This window comes from Sciurus vulgaris (assembly GCF_902686455.1).
Source record: "Sciurus vulgaris genome assembly, chromosome: 16".
Lineage (NCBI taxonomy): Eukaryota > Metazoa > Chordata > Mammalia > Rodentia > Sciuridae > Sciurus > Sciurus vulgaris.
In genome coordinates, this window is record NC_136477.1 from 14,966,094 (window position 1) to 14,986,520 (window position 20,427).

General features: G+C 42.4%; 1 protein-coding gene and 1 pseudogene across 2 annotated transcripts; both read left to right on the forward strand.

Moving 5' to 3' along the window:
• The first annotated feature begins 466 nt into the window (after positions 1-466).
• LOC306645931 (activated RNA polymerase II transcriptional coactivator p15-like) lies at positions 467-1,137 on the forward strand (annotated as a pseudogene). The gene has a single exon. The product of its transcript is annotated as an activated RNA polymerase II transcriptional coactivator p15-like (transcript).
• Positions 1,138-12,134: 10,997 nt separating this feature from the next.
• OR1I1 (olfactory receptor family 1 subfamily I member 1) lies at positions 12,135-15,292 on the forward strand. Its single transcript, XM_079114096.1, has one exon. It carries the CDS (start codon positions 12,570-12,572, stop codon positions 13,515-13,517), a length of 948 nt encoding a protein of 315 aa, XP_078970222.1. The 5' UTR covers positions 12,135-12,569; the 3' UTR covers positions 13,518-15,292.
• Positions 15,293-20,427: the final 5,135 nt, after the last annotated feature.

Here is a 20,427-nt window from a genome sequence, read left to right on the forward strand (position 1 = left end):
AACAGCCAAATTATGGAACGAGCCTCAGTGTTCATCAACAGGTGACTGGATAAAGAAAATGTGATGTATATACACAATGGAGACTTATCCAGTCACAAAGAAGAGCAAAATCATGTGATTTTCAGGAAAATGGAGGGTACTGGAGATAAGACTCAGAAAGACAAGTATTGTGTTTTTTTTCCCATATGTGGACTCTAGAAGGAACAAAGGAAAAGAGCAAAAGGGGTACTAGTGAAAAAAAGGGGAAGAAGGCCATGGGAGCAGGAGAGTAAAGAGGGAAATAGGGGTGCTGGATATGATCAAGGTACGTCATATGTTACATGCATGAAATTGTCACAGTGAAACCCATTACAGTGTACAATCAACATGCAATAATAATTATAATACAAATAAAATAAAAGTAGGTGACAAAGGAAAAGGCTTAGAGTCTCCTGTGAGACTCATCAAGAATGCACCTACGAGTCGCGAGCCGAGAGCAGAAGGCTGTCGACTGCAGAAGCGGAGAAATGCCTAAATCAAAGGAACTTGTTTCCTCAAGCTCATCGGGCAGTGATTCTGACAGTGAAGTTGAGAAAAAGTCAAAGAGGAAAAAGCAAGTTGCTCCAGAAAAACCTGTAAGAAGCAAAAGACTGGTGAAACTTCAAGAGCTCTGTCATCTTCCAAGCAGAGCAGCAGCAGCAGAGATGATAACATGTTTCAGATGGGGAAAATGAGGTACGTCAGTGTTCGGGATTTTAAAGGGAAAGTTCTAATTGATATTAGAGAATATTGGATGGATCCAGAAGGTGAAATGAAACCAGGAAGAAAAGGTATTTCTTTAAATCCTGAGCAATGGAGCCAGCTGAAGGAACAGATTTCTGACATTGATGATGCAGTAAGAAAACTGTAAAATCTGAGCCATATAAAACCTGTACTGTTCTGGTTGTTTTAATCCTGTCTTTTTACATTGGCTTTTGTTTTCTAAACGTTGTTTTCCAAGCTATTGTATATTTGGATTGCAGAACAATTTGTAAGATGAATACTTTTTTTTAATGTGCATTATTAAAAATGTTCTGAGTGAAGCTAATTGTCAACTTTATTAAGGAAGGATTGCTTTGTGCCCACCACCTAGTGTAAAATAAAATCAAGTAATTACAATCTTAAAAAAAAAAAAAAAAAAAAAAGAATGCACCTACGTTCTCAAGCATGAGGACACCTGACTAATCAAGACGGCTATAAAAGACTGAGTCCATCTAAATCCATCAACCAATGGATGAATGAAGAAAATGCAGTATAAACACAAAATAGAATACTATCCAGCTACAAAAAAATATCCTGTCAATATGGATGAGCCTGGAGGATATTATATTAAGTAAAATAAATCAGGCATAAAAAGACAAATACTGCATGTTCACCAGAGGACCAGGAAATATACATATACATATTTCCTGGTATGGCTGTTGAGTGGATGCTAAATACAGAGCTGCTATACCCTTAGGACAAAGAACTTACTATGAAATGTTGACATGATTCAACTGACCTATTATATCTACTCAATGAACAGGAACTCTACAAATCTTCAAAAGTCTCCTGAGTGATCCCTTGCAGGAGAAACTTAAGTTTTATGAACTAGTAAAACAACAACAGTGAAAAGGAAACTGTCTCGTGACAAATGGGTGGGCCACTAGGAGGAAAGCAGTCCTAATGAACATGAATGCTTTTGTTGTTAACAAAGAACAACTAAAACAAAGAAACTAAATCGCCACATTTTAAAAATTAAAAAGAACATCAAAATAAACCAAAAGACAGTAGGGAGAATTCAAAAAGACAAAAGATAAAAAGAAACAGAACAACACACTAATATACATAGAAAATAATCTGTTCAAAAAAAAAAAAACAAAGTTATATGAGATTAGAAAGAAGAAAAGACAGGCTGGGGACATAGTTCAGTTGGTAGAGTGCTTGCCTTGCATGCACAAGGCCCTGGGTTTAATCCCCAGCACCACAAAAAAAAAAAAAAAAAAACATAAACTCAGCAGGTATGGAAGACATTAAAATAACAAGCTATTACATAAAGCTGTATGGTAACATTTTTGGAAATGTATAGAGACTCTAACAAAATACAAATTTATAAACTTTATACTTTATAATTGAGTTTATAATTTATATAAACATAAATGAGCAAAGTTGACCCAAGAATGAGTAGACAGCTGATGTAGAGTAGCTGCTATGTCATTACAGGAAGGGGTGGGGTGTGGCTTGGTGGTACAGTGCTTGCCCAGCATGCGTGAAGCCCTGGTTCAATCCCCAGTACCACAAAAATAATAATAATAATAATATTTTGTACAGTTCTGGGGCCAGATAATATTCATAACCACTAAAGGATCAATAATTTATAACATTTAAAGAGCTTCTGAAAATAAAACACAAACAATCCAAATAGTATATGGAAGGAGCTATCACAAGAAAAGAGCTCTTTTTAAAATAAAATAAACAAATGGAAAGAGGTTCCAATTCACTGTCATCAGGCAAATGAAAACAAAAGTAATAGTGACTTGCTCCTTTTCACTTATAAGATTGGAAAAAAATTTTTTTAAATCTAAGACTCAGTCAGGTGTGGTAATGCACACCTGTAATCTCAATCACTTTGGGAGGCTGAGGCAGGAGGATCACAAGTTCAAGGCCAGCCTCAGCAAGGCCATGTCTCAAAATTAAAAGGGCTGGGGATAGAGCTCAGTGGTAAAGTATCCCTAGGTTCAATCCCCAGTACCCAGAAATTAGTTAATTAATTAATCAGAAATATAAGATCCACACAGTGGCTAGTGAGGCTGAGATAGGAGGATCACAATTCAAAGTCAGCCTCAGCAATGGCAAGGCACTAAGCAACTCAAGTGAGACCCAGTCTCTAAATAAGATACAAAATTAGGGCTGGGGATGTGGCTCAGTGGTTGAGTGCCTGAGTTCAATCCCCAGTACTCACCCCCAAAATATATATATATATACAATCCAGTGCTTGCAAAGATGTACTGAAAGGGGTACACCTCGTGTTAGTGGGAATGTGACTATTATTGCACTTTTGGAAAGCTAATATGATAATACCTATTTGAAATCCCACATCTGGGACTCCACCCTATAAAAATATGTTTACTGGTGAATTGTTTGTAGCAAACACAAAAGGTAAACTGGAAATGCCCTGCATGTCCTCAAAGGTGGAATGGTTGAATAATCAGAGTATCCTCATATTAAACAGCTATTAAAAATAATGAGCTAGATAGCTATCTCCTTACCTGGAAAAATTCCACGATGTAGGTGCTGCCAAATAAATAAACAAACAAGCAGAATGTATAGGTAACACATTCTCAGATATGAAAAAAGATCTGCACAAAAACACCAGGACACACCATGCTTTTAATATTAATTACCTGAAAATATATGTATATATTATCTCAAGAGAGGAGGAGTTGGTTTAAGTGAGGCAAAGGAACAACAAAGTAAAAGTAAACAGCATAAAAGAAAAGTCTCCAGGTGCATCAGGGAACACTTACAATTCCACCTACTTGGGAGCCTAAGGAGGATGGCAAGCCCAGAGTTCCAGACCAGCCTGGGAACACAGTGAGCCCCATCTCAAAACAAAGAAAGTAGAAACATTTATAAATGGTACAATGTTAACCAAAAGCCTGGAATACAAAATACTATGATATGACTGCACATATTTAAAGGTTGAGTACGCACACCAACATACTGGTGAATAAAGTGGACAAAAGTATCATAACACATCTCGAGGGCTTTTGAGAAATGATTAGGTGATGTTTAAAGACAGCTGAATAAGCCTAAGGATTCCATTCCCAGATATAATGACCAGAGTCGTGTATGCCACAGTGAACACGCACAGACACTGTGACAGCTGCAGTACACATTTGCCCCAGCGATTTCCTCCTTTGTATATGTACTTTTTCCTTTTTAAGCTTTACCTTATTTTATTCCCAGCTTCATTGAGGTGTGGCTCACCAGTGGGAATTGTGTATATTTAAGGTGTATGCAGTGATGTTTTAATATATGTATACACTGTAAAGTGATGACCACGGTCAAGCTAATTAGTACACAGCAACTTTTTCTCTTTATAGTTTCTTTATTTGATCATTCCAACAAGCCCATCTATAAAACGAGTCCCACTTTATAGATGAGGAAACTGAGTTTAAAGAGGACTCTGATGAAAAGAACAGTCGTTGGAGTCAGAAAGACCTCGAGTCCACGTCCTGGTTCTTTTTCACAGTCATGGGCCCTTGGACAAATCACTCTATTTCCCTAAGCTTCCATTTTCCTGTTTCCCAAGAGGAGGTAAAAAACAGTCACTTTGGGGCTGGGGATGCAGCTCAGTGGTAGAGTGCTATCATAGCATGTGCAAAGCCCTGGTTTGAATCCCCAGAACCAATTGGAGAAGAGTCATGAGATTTAGAAGTAATGCATGAAGCGAGCTTGGCATGCCACGGTCACCCAGTCGATGACACCTCTTATTGGCAATAAGAATGAACCTTCCAGACTCTCCGATCAGCTCATTTCCCCTCTCATCCCCTCCCCTTCTCTTCACCAGTCAGCCTGTGTGCTGCTGCTGAAAATCACGCACAAGCGTCTTTGGGAACTTTCTTCTTCAACATGCTGTCTTCAACATGCTGTGAAGTATTTCTCAAGTTGCTCCTCATTCTTGGATCCCTACCAGAGAAATGAGTATCAACCCCGGACAAGCAGGAACTGGTCCTGGTTTGGGTGGATGCGCAACAGCTGCAGAGAGACTCAAGCTGGCCACAGGAATGCATGTGTCCCCACCGACGTCCTCATCAAGACTAACCTCGTGTGTGCTACCAGGTCACACTGCTGTTATTTACCAGTGCTGCTGGGTCAGTGGAGGGTCTCTAGAGCAGATGTTTACAAGTATTAAGGGGCTTGTTGAAAAATTAAGTTGTATTAGCAGGGTGTATGTATCTAGTCTTCCAAAAACCTGTAGTATGGTTTGACTTTTAGTCAATATGGTGAACGAAGCCAGACTGACACGCAGGGACAGACACATGAGGCGCACTTTTTTCTGCTTTTTCTTTTCTCTTTTCAGTGCTGGGAATTAAACTCAGGGCCTCACCCATGCTAGCCACTGAGTTACATCCCCAGCCCTTTTAATTTTCAGACAGGGTCTCACTAAGTTTCATGGGCAGCCTCAAACTTGCAATCTTCCTGCCACAAACTCCTGAGCAACTGGGATGACAGGCATGTGCCACCATGCCCAGCTCCGTCTGGCACATTTTAAGCATTTTCAATATGCACATATTCACAGGGCTCTCTTTCCTTCCCAGAGGCTCTGAAGCAAGCAGCCCTCTCTGTCATGCTCCCATCCAGTTGTACTGTGCCACCACAGGCCCAAAGCAACAGGGCCAAGTGACCATGGACTGAAATATCTGAAACTGTGAGCCAAAACAAGCCTGTCCTCCTTTTAAGTGGATTTATGTCAGGCATTTGTTACAGCACCAAAAGCTGACTGACACAGTACCCCAGACAACTGGGGAGTTGACACCCCTGAAGGTCATCCTCCACAAAAGAGGCAGGGGAGTCAGTGGCAAATACCCAAGCACCTCTCCCCTCAGTGGGATAACTCTGAAGGTGGTTTCTACATGATACTCCAGAGGGTCCCCAACAGCACAGAGCATTCTTGCACACAGGGGAAAAATTTTTGTTAATTTGCTGCCTTTGCTTTACTTCCCCCAGTACTGGGATCAACCACCAAACAAAGCACCTGCACCCAGGTGCTTTGGGAGCCTGCTTTCAACCCAAGACTGTCAGTTTCACATGGTCCCTGCCACAGCAGAAGCCCTGAATCCCCAGGAATTCAGAGACCCCACGTAATACACAAATGATATTGTGCAGATGTAGTTGGGACTCAACCAACTTCAGATCAAAAATATTCAGGGAAAAAAAAATTGCATCTGAACTAAACACATACAGACTTTTTTCATTCATTATTTCCTAAACAAGACAATAACAACTATTTACATAGCATTCACATTGTGCTAAGTGTTATGGGTATCCAGAGTTGATTTAAAGTCTGGGAGATGTTCGTGTGTTCTATACAAATACTACATTTTACACTAAGGATTTAAGTACCTGCTGATGTGGTTATCTGTGGGGTTCCCCAGAAGCCATGCATCATGGATAGCAAGTGATGACTGCATTACATTCTGGAAGTGGCAACGCTACAGTACTGGAGAACAAAAGGGAAGATTCTAACTATAAATCACTGGTGCTGAATGACTCGTTCATGCTATAGATGATCTCATGGGTGTGAAATAAGACTGTGGGTGTACAAAGTATTCATTTTGGCAAAGGCTGGAAACATCCATCCATAGAAAATAGGCTCATCAATTATGGTGCCACATGTTTAATGAAAAATAAGGAGCTGTAAACAAAATTAAGGATGTGAAAATATCACCAAAATAAATTATTTGATAAATGAAATGTAAGAAGAAGAATAATATTATAGTATGCCACTTTGGGGGGGGGGGGGGGGAAAGACTGTGTGTGTGTGTGTGTGTGTGTGTGTGTAAAGAGTAGAAGGCTACTCACGAAATAATAATAGGGGTTATTCATGAAAGCAGAGTCTGTGTTGGCGGAGGCATTTCATTATTTCATTGCACAGCAACTTTCTCAACCAAAAGTTAGAATTGTACATTTAAAAGGTTAATTTTTACCTGGGCATAAATGCACATACCTGTTATCCCAGCTACTTGGGGAATTGAGGCAGGAGTCAACAAGTTCCAGACCAGCCTGAGCAACTTAATGAGACCTTGTCTCAAAATAAAAATAACTGGGGCTGTAGGTCAGTGATAGACCACTTACCTATCATGTGTGAGACCCTGGGTTCAAAGTCAAAAAGTTAACTTTTTTCCCAGACACAGTCTCACTACGTTGTACAGGCTGGTCTCAAATTCATGCTTCTCCTGCCTCACGCTCCTGAGTAGCTGGAATGACAGGTGTGCACTGCAGTGCCCACCTTAAAAGTTAATGGTTTTAAAGAAATCAAAGGCCAGTGGGGGATAAGGTAAAAATGAAAGGATTCCAGGAGACAGGAAGGCTCCCCAGGGAGACAGAAATGCAGCACTCCCAAAGAACAAAGCACAAAGGCATGCCAACAGTGTGGAGCAAGGGTACAGGAAGGACTCCCTAATCTGCAAGGACCACAGGAGGCTGACACAGAGGACCTCAGCTGATAGGAAGGCATTTTCAACATGGACATGGTTTGAAATCTCAATCCCAAGCATAGCACCAACTTACAGCAGGTAATCAAGAAATGTTGGATAAGCTCATTCATTGTCTATTGATTGCTTATTACTTCGCAGGAGCTTTCCTTGATTAACCACATGGTAAAAATCTCCTTTCCCTGTGAAGTTTTCATCATGATGGATGATAAGCTGGATTCAGGCATTCAAATGCCCTACTGAGGTCCTGAACACCCAGGACCACCCTGCTTGGGAACTTCCATGAGACTCTGTCTGGACTGAGAGGGGGCAATGAGGGAGGTGCCCCAGTGAGAGGGAACCCCTAGGAGCTCCCTATCCTCACCTGCTCCATAATCCCAAAGCACATATCTTCCCCCAGAGAAAGGTGACATGTGTCAAGAATAAAAACAAAATAATTAGCATCCTCTTCCTTAACAAGGAGCCATGGGGATGGAGTCCCTGAGAGTCCCCAAATTATAAATATCCTGCTGCACCCCTGGCCTCCCACTCACCTGCCCCAGGCTGCAGGGGGTGGGGGATACATATCAGTTCCTCCTGTGGCCATATCATTCCTCCCACCCCCGCATCACAGCAAGTTGCCTCCCATGTCCTTCCTGGGGGCTTTGCACTGACCTAAGCTGCTTCTGTCAGCTAGGATTAAGGAAGGTGGCTGAGATGGCCTTTGCTGATGCCATCCTGGTAAGCAAATGAGGGAAGAGAATATGGAGCTGGAAGGGGCTAGAGGAGAATTTGTTTCCTTCCTAGATGCTGAGAGAGAGATCTGAGATTGATTCTAGACTCTCTCAGTGGACAAAGGGAACAGCAGGCAGAGCCTCTGTCTGGACATGTGGGAGGAAGTATGTAGGGTCTGCAGTTGGGGGAACCTGCACAAATGGGAGACACACTGAAAAACAGATTTCTCCAATGCAACAGTTCTCTAAGAGTGCTCTCTGGGCCAACAGCACCAGCATCTTCTGGGGACTTTCTAAAGGCCCTGATTCTTGAGCCCCACTCCAGACATCCTGTAGTTTGGGCCCAGTTCTCTGTGATTTAACAAGCCCTCAAGCTGACCCTGATGCATGCTGCAAGTGTGTTCCAGAAAGGATTCAGAGTGTGATGTGCAACCCAGGAAAACCTATGGGTTGCATTACAAACCTCAACCTCAACTGACAAACCTTGAAAAGTGATATAGGGCATCGCTGGAGTTCTCTTGGGATTGGAGATTTTGATGCTAATCTTTGTTTAAAACCTGCCTTTAACACCCTCTGAGGGTCATGCTCCACATAGCAGTTGTTTTAATCTCTCTGTGACACCTTGGGTTCAACTGTGTCCCTTATGTGTTGTTTTGTTTTTTAAGACAGGGTCTTCTTGTTGCCTAGACCAGCCTCACTCCTGGGCTCACGTGATCTTCCCACCTCAGTCTTTCAAGCAGCTGGGACCATAGGTGTGCACCATCAATGCCAGTCACCTAGATCCTTTCCTTTACAGACCTACTGGTATACTATGTTCTCATTTACATTCTAATCACTTCAGCAACCCTTAGATTTTTCTGGAGACTTGTTTCTTGGAAGGCAGAGGGATAAGAATTTACAGTTTTTGTAATTTATTATTTTTCCCCAGCATATGTTGACAGAATAGAGTTTAGCTCTAAAATGCCACATCTCATAAAATTTGGCCACAGTCATGGCAATGGAACAAGAGAATGTGAAGGAAAATCTAAGTTCAGATGACCTGCAAGCTAGATGTCCCACCAGTTATCTCAACCCCAATATTCTCACTATTGTTCTAAGAGCTACTCATAAATAATCTAGCTTCAACGTGATATAAGTATTTCATTAAATTTCTCTGATGTATTCTTGTTGGGAATTGGTTTTTTAAAATGTGCCCCTAACCAGGTAAGAAGTAAATTGAGCAAAAGAATATCCTCTCTGGCAGAAAGAGACAATATTTAAGATTTATAAGGACTTGGTAAGTCATGCCATGGTGAATTTTCCGTTCCATATCATCTACTTATCATAAGAAAAATGGATAATGCCTGGCACTTAACACATTCTTCATCGATGTTCTTTAAAGGAAATGAAGAAAAAATATGCCCTCTGGGAGATGGGAAAAGAAAAGACATATTTGAAAAGACAAATATGGCCAGCCTTTGGTGGTCTCATGTGGCTGCAATAAAACACCTACTTCTGTGGGCTCTGACATGAAGCCTCTTCTAAGTCCCAAATTGAGACAAAACAGAGAAGAGTTCAACACACACCTCCAACTCAACAGAGTACAGTGGCCCAGGATGAGCTCCCAAATTCTAAATAGATGGGCAAATAAGACCAAGTTCAGACCCATCAGCCATGTAAAACAGGTGAAGGACAATATTATCAGAATCTCCCTCTGTAAAAATAAAAAACAAATACACCTTTTTTTTTTTTTTTTTTGGTGGTGGTGCTGGGGATTGAACCCAGGGCCTTGTCCTTGCAAGGCAAGCACTCTACCAACTGAGCTATCTCCCTAGCCCAAAACAAATAAACTTTTAAAAGAGATTAAAAAAAAACAAGCTAATGAAAACATGATCTAGATAATGCAACTCCAAATAGAGTTTTGGCTCTAATTAGCCAAAAAAAAAATCTCTAAGTGTTTACATTTCTTTTATGTTTGTGTTAGTGCATTGTAGGTATACATAATAGTGGGATTTGTTTTGACATCATCATACATGCATGGGATATAATTTGCTCCACTTTAGACTCCAGTACCTTATCTTTTTTTAATTCTTTTTTTAGTTGTGGATGGACACAAGGCCTTTATTTTTAAGAGGTGCTGAGGATCAAACCCCACTCTACCACTGAGCCACAACCCCAGCCCCCGAGTACTTTCTCTTTTATCCCCTCTTCCCTTTCCTCAACTCTACTGGTCTTCCTTCTATTTATTTATAGTTTTGTAATTGGTACTTCATACACATAAAAGTAGAATTCATATATGTGCATAGCATAATTTGGTAAATTGCAGTTACTCCTCTTTCCTGTCCCTCCCTCCTCCTCAGGCCCCTTCCTCTACAATTCTTTAAATCTTGCTCTCAACTCTGTATCATTTAAATCACTATTTTCATATGAGTTCATAACAGAATGTTACTTTATAAACTCACTTTTCTGTCATCACAGTAACAGCAGGAGGAAGCACACAGCTTGCTTCCCTTCTCATCAAATGGGCATCTGAGCACAATTTGGTTGCGTTTACAGAAACAGTTTACATTTGAATAGGCCTGACTGTGCCCCAGATTTTTTATTTTGAACAAGCTTCTTAACAGCCATTGGACTTCACAGAAACAATGTACTTTTTACTGATGGTGTAAAACTATTTCAACTGGCAATAACAGTTAGTCTAGAACATGAAAAAATTTTAATGACTTATCCTACAAATAAGGATATTGTTCATGGTGAAATATGTTTCCAAAATGCCAGGATATTTAAGGCTCCAGATCTTTTGGGGCGGGGATTGGGTTTTGATTTTAACTATGAAAGTTCTCCTTAAAATCTCTGCCTATCCAGCTAACTTTCTGCATTCATCAATGGTCTCTGTTTCCCCCTGAAAATCTAATGATTATTACCCCAACATGCTGAACACCCATAGCTAGAAAACTACTTCCAGCTCACTCAAGCATTTCTGCTTTTATCCATTGAATCAAGTCATTTTAAATAACTCCAAGACTGATTACGCTGGTTGTAGTCGCTACTGCAATTGTATCATTTAATTAAATAGTATGTCTAATACAACAGTAATTTTCACAGTACTGGGATCAAACATGCCAGGCAAGTACTCTACCACTGAACTACACCTAATAGCAATTTTTAAATTATTTTAATTGACAAATATTGTATATATTTATAGTGTATATGATGTAGAATTACAAGCACTGAAGAATTGCTAAGTCAAGCTAATGAGCAAATGCATAACATCACATACTTTGTGTGATGAGAACACTTTAAATCTTTTTTTTTTTTTTTTTTTGGTGCCAAGACCTTGATTGAACCAGGTAAATCTACTCTTTAAATCTATAATTTTCAAGAATACAATATATCATTACTAACTGTAGTCATCATGTTTTACGACAAATCCCTTCGACTTATTCCTTCTGTCCAACTTAAATTTTTACACCCTTTGACCAACACTCCCCAATCCCCACCCCAACAGCCTCTGCTCACCACACTTCCACTATCTGCTTCTATGAATTTGATGCTTTGAGATTCTACATATAAGCGAGATCATATGTGTTCCTGTCTTTCTGTATCAGACTTATTTCATTTAGCATAGTGTTCTCCAGATTCGTCCACATTGTGGCAAATTACAGGCTTCCCTTCCCTCTCAGGGCTGAACAGTATTCCACAGTTTTCTTCTTTGCAGTGCTGGGGAGGGAACCCAGGGCCTCACACATTAGGCAAGTACTCTACCAATGAGTACACACCCAACCCCAACTGTATAGCACAATTCTTTATCCATTAGTTTATTCTTAACACAAAACTGATGTTCAAATTGTATCTTAATGGTGAAAGAATGAAAGGGAAGGAAAGAAAGAAGAAAGAGGAAGAGATAATAAAGAGGAAAAGAAGAACATGACCAGGTCCCCTTTACTGTATAAGCTTTGGGTTTAGACTGATTCTGCTTTGTTTTCTGTGAAACTTTGCTCTACTAAAAACAAAGTTATGTCAATCAGCTTTCCATCACTGTGACAAAAATACCTGAAATAATGAACTTACAAGCAGGAAAAGGTTATTTTGGCTCACCTTTTTAAAGGTTTTAGTCCATGGTCATTTGGCCCTGTTCTTTTGGACCTGTGATAGCAGGTACATCATGGTCAGCACATGGCAGACGAGGCCTGTTCACCTCATGGCAGTCAGAAATCAAAGAGAGAGAAAGAGAGAGGAAGGGGCTGGGGTCCCACAGTCTCCTTCAAGGACATGCTCTAATGACCTAACTTTCTCTCAGTAGGTCCCACCTCTTAAGGCCCACCCAACAGTGCCACAGGGTAGTGACTAAGTCATTAGCACATGAGCCTTTAGGGGACACTTATCCAAACAATAGCAAAAGGTGACTCAACTTGGACATCTAAATTGACTACACACAACTGACCTAATCTCTGAGACACCAACTATCTCAGGCATGAATAGCTCAGGAAAAGAGAAACCCAGTGAAGATAGCTTGAAGAGGCTAACACAAAGGAATCTATGGTGATGATTGTGTGTATTTTCACAGAACCCTCTTAGTCTCAGTGGGAACCTGGGACTGGGTGCCCATCTGACTCCCAGTTTTATATTGCTTCCCTCCCCTTTTTCCAGGAGACAGAGGATGCTCATGGAACCAGAAAACCAAACAACAGTCTCAGAATTCCTCCTTCTGGGACTCTCAGAAAAGCCAGAGCATCAGAATCTCCTTTTTGGGCTTTTCCTCTCCATGTACCTGGTCACTGTGCTGGGGAACCTGCTCATCATCCTGGCCATCATCACAGACTCCCACCTCCACACCCCCATGTACTTCTTCCTCTCCATCCTGTCCTGGGTTGACATCTTCCTCTCTTCCACCACTGTCCCTAAGTCACTGGTGAACATCCAGACCCAGAGCAGAGTCATCCCTTTCGCAGGCTGCCTTGCCCAGATGTATGCCTTCCATCTCTTCGGGACCATGGACAGCTTCCTCCTAGCCGTCATGGCTATTGACCGGTTTGTAGCCATAGTCTACCCTCTGCGCTACTCAGTTCTCATGAGACCCCGTGTCTGTGGGCTATTGGTGGGGGGGCCATGGGTGGTCACCAACCTCCAGTCCCTGGTACACACCTGCCTCATGGCTCAACTGACCTTCTGTGCCAGCTCCAAAATCCCCCACTTCTTCTGCGACCTCAAGCCCCTGCTGAAGCTCTCCTGTTCGGACACATACTCCAATGAGCTGGTGGTCTTTGCTTTTGGCATCGTCATGGGCATCGGTCCACTGTCCTGCATCCTCCTCTCGTACATCTGCATTTTCCAAGCAGTCTTTAGGATCCCTTCTGCACAGGGCAAGTGGAAAGCCTTCTCAACTTGTGGCTCGCACCTCACCGTGGTGTCACTGTTCTATGGGACCATCTTTGCTGTGTACTTACAGCCCACATCCCCCACCTCCTCCCAGAAAGACAAGGCAGCTGCACTGATGTGTGGGGTGGTCATTCCTATGCTGAACCCTTTTATCTACAGCCTAAGAAACAAGGACATGAAGGAAGCCCTGAGGAAGCTTGTTGGCAAAGCAGCCTCCTCCTGGTCTTAGGTGTTGGGTGACCATTGTGTTCTGGGACCACTGTTGGGTGCTAGGCATCCCAATCCTGGCCTCGAGGAGTTCTGAGTCTGGCAGGGAACAGTCACCTAAATAAATCCTTATGATATGATGTGGTGAATGTGTCATAAAGAGATGAATGAAGTGCTGGTGGGAACCCAAAGGGGAAGCATTCATTTTCTCTATAAGAGATGCAGGGAAGACTTCAGAGTAGCCCGAGTTTAATCTTCAGGAGAATCACTATGTAAATAACACTAGTTGAACAAAAGAGATAGCTACAGTCATGTTAACATGGACAAAGGCAGTCCATGTATTAGCTAGTTACATCACTGTACTTCCTCAGTGTTGAGAAAAGATTTTGAACACAGCTTTTGAGTGTGGCAGCCACCAGCCTTGGCTCTGCTTGGGTGACCCTGAGAATTCCACTTATGACAATGACTTTGAGGGCTGGGGTTGTGGCTCAGTGGTAGAGCACTTGCCTAGCATGTGTGAGGCACAGGGTTCAATTCTCAGCACCACATATAAATAAATAAATAAAGTAAAAGTCTATCAACATGTAAAATAATATTTTTTCAAAAAGACTGACTTCGGATGAGAAATGATGCCATCAACAGACTTCCATGTCCCCCTCTTGGGTTATTAAAGATGTTGGCACTTGGCTCATGGAGATATTGATTCAGAAGGTCTGACATCAAGCCCTGGAATTTGCCCTTTTTACAAAATCTCCAAATGGCTTTGGTTTGGGAAGCATAAGGACCAGAGTTTGGGGGATGAGCTCTGTTCTAGCTCCAAACCCTATGAATTTCCAGTGACATCCTTCACCTGAGGCTGAACCCAGGGTTTCTACAGGTATGAATGACAGCAAGATCAGGTGGCCTGGAAAGTTTGGAAAGTTAGTAATATGGGTTGAATTGTAGACCCCAAAAAGCTATGTTGAAGTCCTAATCACAAGTGCCTTAGAATGTTATCTTATTTGGAGATGAAGCCCTTACAGAGATAATCAGGTAAAATCCAGCATCCTTACTTAAAAGGAAAATTTGGAGCTGAAGATCTAGCTGAGTGGTAGGTAGAGCAGGTAGGTGTGTGGCATGTGTGAGGACCCAGGTTCAGTCCTCAGCACAAAAAAAGCGGGGAGAGAATTTAGACACAGGTACGCATGCAGGGAGAATACCATGTAAAGAAATTGGGGTGATGCTTCTAGACACAAAGTTATGCCAGAAAATGCCACCAAACCACCAGAAGTTGTCAGAGAGGAATGGAACAGATTCTGTCTTACAGTACTCTGCCCACACCTTGACCTTGGACTTCAGAACTGTAAGACAATAAATTTCTGTGGTTTAAGCCACCTAGTTTGTGGTACATTGTTATAGCATCTCTAGAAAATAATGCAGTTAGTTTGAGAAGGGATGTTGTCCTGCAAAGACCACGTCTATATACATGTCTATATACATCTTCTTAAATTCATGATCAACTGTGTGTGCTAGTTAAAGGACTCTGGGCTATAGCTGGAGAAAAGATAAAGGATTTAAATTGCATGAATTCATTTTCTGGGTATCAGTGTGATGACCATAAAGATGCTGATCACTGAGATTTACTAGCTGCACAGGACTAAGCCCTTTGTATGCACCATTTCATTACATTTCAAACAGCATTCCTACAGAAAGGGTTAAAAATAACCACTTTTCATACAGATGGAGAAAGTGAGGTTTGAAAAGTAAAGCTGCTGAATAGTGGCAGCTGAGATTCAGAGGACCCAGCCAAGAGCCTGGATCTTGACAAGGACATGAGCTCGTCTAGCATTCAATATAGAGCAGGGCCTATAGGCTACAGCCCACAAGGCAGATCCAGTGTACAATCTGGTTTTTTTTTTGTTTGTTTGTTTGTTTTTTTCTATATCAGGCTAAGCATGATTTTTTACACTTTTTCATGGTGAGAAAAATTAAAAGAATATTCCTTGACAGACTAAAATTATGTTAAATTCTAATTCTTATGCCTATAAATAAAGTTTTACCCCAACACAACCACAGCCACTCATTTACATGTCATCTATGACTCCTTTCATGTTTCCAGTGTGACACTGAGTAATCTCCACAGAGACTCTACAGCACATGAAGTCTAAAATATTTACTAGCTGGCCATTTACCAAAGAAGTTTGCCAATTCCTTTTCTATAGAAAAAGCAAAGCCTGATACTGACCCAGAAGTATCATCTTGGGGAGTCTGTTAGGAAAGAAGGCTCAGACTCCATCTCAGATCACTGAATCACAATAACATCCTCCAGGGAATTCATATGATCCTTAAAGTTCAAGCATCACTGGGCTGATGGGGTGAGGAGGACACCTGTAGGAAGCTGAATCCCAAGTTTTGTTATTTTGTTTTGTTGGAGACAAGTTCTGTTTTGTTTTCTTTTGACAAGGTAGGCTGGTCTCCAATTTCCAGGCTCAAGTGGTCCTCCTACCTCAGCCTCTGGAGCAGCTGGGAATACAGGCATGCCACCCTACTGGCTCCCCATCGAACTTAATTGAAGCTTCAGTTAGAGGAAGCAGCCACCAGATGGCAATGGTGATATTTTACAACATGGATTTAAAGTTCTATTCTTCAGAAACGGGGGTTGAGGGTACAGTTCAGTTATGGTACAGCACTTGCCTACAATGTACGAGGCTCTGGGTTCAATCCTTAGCACCACCAAAAAAAAAAAAAAAAAAAGGAAGAAGAAAACAAGAGAGGCTTCTCAGCTGAGGACCTGTCAGTTCCACCTGCCTCGCTGCAATCTCTCTTCCTGGGAAGGAACAGCATGTGCAAAGCTGCCATGACGAGAAGGCATGTCTGTCCTTTGGAAGAATCAGAGGAGACCCATGTTGTGTGAGCCCAGACTCTCAGAGAAGCTGGATTTGCAGAGGGCTGTGGAGGGCGGCAGGGGTTGGTCTACAGAGCAAAGGTTTAAGCAGGAACATGAGGGATTGTGCTTCAGAACAAACCACAGATCCAGACTCATCAAACCTTTAGTCAACATCATCAGGACTGGGGATATAACTCAGTTGGTAGAGTGCTTGCCTCACAAGCACAAGGCCCTGGGTTCAATCCCCAGTACTGTAAAAAAAAAAAAATCATCAGCTATACAAGTCATACAGTCTGTTACAACTCAATGCACTACTGTAGCCCGAAGGCAGCCCGAAAGGAGACATTGAGGAATTAGCAAGTGAAAATTTCATCTATGGACATTGAATCTTGATTTTCACATTATAGTATATGTCACAAAATGCAGTCTTTTATTCTTCAATCTTTGTTTTTAATTAAAACTATTAGCTTAAGGGATGGATTTAATTTGCAGGCCATAATTTGCCAACCCTGGTGTAGATGAATGGGTGTGACAAGAGGCAAGACCAAAAAGAACCAAAAAGTGAGGCAGGCTGAATTACAGCAGTAGGAAAGGAAGGGACAGATGAAGATGGTGCCAAAGGTCCCACTGCCTCCCAGAATTAATGCCTGCTCCACTTCCAAAACTGAGCTAAACTCTTTTATAACATCACCTTGGCTTGGATATTTTGTTGCAGCAACAAAAAATGGACTAATGCAACCACCCTGTGGCTGACTTGTTACTCAATCTCCAGGCCTTTCAAAGGTCAAACAGTGTGGCCCAAGGCTCCAGCATGAATCACACTGTCGACATAAACTCTCTGGAGTGGTCCCCAGGTGTACAGAGATTCATCAGGCAGTATACTCCATGTGCTTAAAAGCTACTTCCCAGGAACAAGTCAATGACCAGAACTTTCTTTGCAACATGCAGGAGACCCCAGAGACCTGAGGGGAAAGAGTGAGGCGCTAAGAATGACATGGAAATATGCCAAGGCCCTCTCCACATCATGCCACTTGTACCCACCTCTGACCAGCCACTCCTCTCCAGGCTGACTCCCCTTCCTTTGGCACAACCAGTCTACGATATCATAACAGCCACATGGGCACCCCAAGCCTCGAATGCTAGACACCAGAGCAGCTCCTGGCATGGTGGTCAGTTGCTGAGTGTGTTCTAGGGCCTGTGTAGGGGCCTGGTCAGAAGGAGAGCCCAGCAGGCCTGCAGTTTATAAAACGAATCACTGCAGGGGGGCAGGACCAACTGGGAACCCAGCTGAACTTCAGCTTCAGCTCCTAGATGCACTTTTCCAAAGGCCACCAGGAGGCCCTGGCCAAGAAATGATGCACAGCTGACAGACAATCAGGTGAGACCATGTCCCATCTCAGGAAGCAGTTCACACTCTACCAGCTGCTCCTCAGCACTGTCCAGTGCACAGCTCTGGGCAGCCACCTCTTCCCTGGCTCCTCTGTGATCTCTCAGCCAGGGAGGCCTGTGAGGACTGGATCACTCACCACCTCCCCCTGGCAGGTGGTGAATGAAGGGGAGTCAGTGTGGAGACAACTGAGAATGTCAACAGGAGCTGGAAGGAGCTTGGGGAGCAGCTTCTCTGTCTTCCATGTCTAATAGCTGAGGACACCAGGAAAGGGGCAGATACTTGCACCCCCACTACCTTGCTAACAATCCTCCCTTTGGACCAATGAGGAAACCAAGGCCTAGAGAGAATGTCTTTTTTCAGTGTCCCCTGAAAACTGACCCTAAGACAAGCATTCAGATACAAGTGGTTTGTTGAGGAAGTGATTCATCAAGAAATGCCAAAAATGGAGTGGAGAATCCAACAGGGTAGGGAAGTCAGTAAAGGATGTATTAAAAAGTAAGTTTCCACAGCAGGCAGCTGGCCCTAATCTGAATGGGGACCCAGGTCAGTGTACAGCATGGCATCCCAACCATCCCACATGATGGGTAAGGAAGCTAGAGTATTTATCTACCAACTCCCATTGTGGGCTACAGAGATGCAAAGCTCTCCTGAAACCTAACTGGCCCTCCCTACCCACCTGCATTTGTTCTTTCAACAAATCCCTGTATGTTCTAGGGCTTGGTCAATCCATCAGGCACCAAAAGCACAGCACATCTGGCCTGCAGCCAATGAGAACACTTGGAGGAAAGAAAATACATACACACATGTGCATCCACAGACACAGACTCTGAAATCCGTACAGTAGCTAGCAAAATCCAAAAGAACATACAAACTTCATTAAGTGTGAAATTCTATATTCACACTATTTCATAATGTACCATTTATAGATAATTTGCTCTCATTGAGAATTTCTGATTGCTCAGACAGAATTGTACCAACAGTGAATTAAATGAGCTACATAGAGGCAAATAAATGCAATAGGAAAAGGACAGAAATCCTGTTAAACAGGTTTACAAAAAATAATATTTTGTATTTTTGTGACATTCGAGTATTTCTTTCTTTGTTCTAGTTTTTATCTTGAGACAGGGTCTTGCTGTGTTGCCCAGATGGGCCTCAAGCTCCTGAGCCCAAGAAATTCTGCTGGCTCAGCCTCCCAAGAAGTTGGACTATAGGCACATAACCGCTACACCTGGCTTGAAGGTGTTTCTTAATCATTTGATGTAATATAGATGAAACAAAGTGTTACTGTCAATGCCCAGCTCCTCCAAAGCTCCAGGGTGTCCCTATGGAACCCCAGACCTGTGGCCCCTAACCTGGACTTGCAAAGAGGTATCTTGACCACCAACCTCTCTCCCCACTGTCAGCAGCTGCCTCAAGGAATCCTAGCAGAGATTTGACAAGGAGGAGGGTGCACCCCACCCCTTTCCAGACAGATTCCTCCCAAACACAGACATCGAAGAAATAAAAGATGTATGGGACATTAACAAATATACCAACATACATACAATGGGAGTCTAAGAAAGAAATAATGAGCAGAAAGAATATTTGAAGAAATAAGGTTTCCGAAGTCGATGAAAGATATGAATACACATATACAAGAAGCTCAATGAACTCCAAGAAGCATAAACACAGAGAACCACAGTAAGATACATTAAAACCAAAAGCATACAGCCCTCTCCATTCACGTCTCTTGGCTACCATCTCCTATCCAGACCTCCATTACTGGTGCCTGACCTCCTATGTGAACATCCATCAGTGATCAAGATAGGAAATTATCACCTAGTGGAGCCCCCATCTGGACAAGGAGGCAGATAAGCAAACAAACTACAGAAACTGTTAAATTCAAGTTATGACAAATGTTAGAAAAAAGGAAAAAAGAATGATGTAATAATGGCTGGACAGCAGTGGGCAGAGGGAGAATGTCTCCTAAGAAGGTGATAAAAGGCCACCTCAGGAGAATCAGGGCTTCTCAGGCAGAAGAAATTGTGTCCAAAGGGTCTGGGGCAGGAACAGGTTGATAAGGAGAAGGACCAGAAAAGAAGCTACAGTGAGTGAAAGGGACAGTAAAAGAAATGGCACTAAGAGTCTTGTACGTTGTGGTGGGAATCTGAATTTTACTTTGTGTGAGATGACCAACCATGGGCAGTCTATTTCAGGAGGAATCTGCTATAATCTGATTTCAGCTTTAAGTTCACTCTGAACCCTCCATGGAGACTAGAAGGAGAATAGAAGGTTGTGACTATCCCAAGATAGTCACATCTCCCATCCGACATCCACGTGTACAAGCTCACCTTCATATGCCTTCCACTGTCTCCTCTCTTTGAATCTGGGGTTGGAAGTAACACAGTGTGACACCCAAATCTGTCAGAAAAGGTAAAGCAGCTTCTGCCTGTTCACTTTTGGAGCCAAGGGTGGGGTTCTAAGAAGTCCAACCACCCCAAGGTCTCCACACTGGGAGGAAACCCAGGACCTGTGGAGAGGCCCATGAAGGTACCCTCATCGAATAGAAACCCCAGCCCACCTCAGGCATCAATTTTAAGACCTGTGCTATTGTTTGGATGTAGCCTGTTGAAAGCTTAGTCCCAGATGTGAAGATTAAGAGGTGAGGCTCAAAGGGAGTTACTTAAGCCAATGGTA

Coding starts and splice junctions, on each gene's coding strand:
- OR1I1 (XM_079114096.1), top strand. CDS start 12,570: ATGCTCATGGAACCAGAAAACCAAACAACAGTCTCAGAATTCCTCCTT.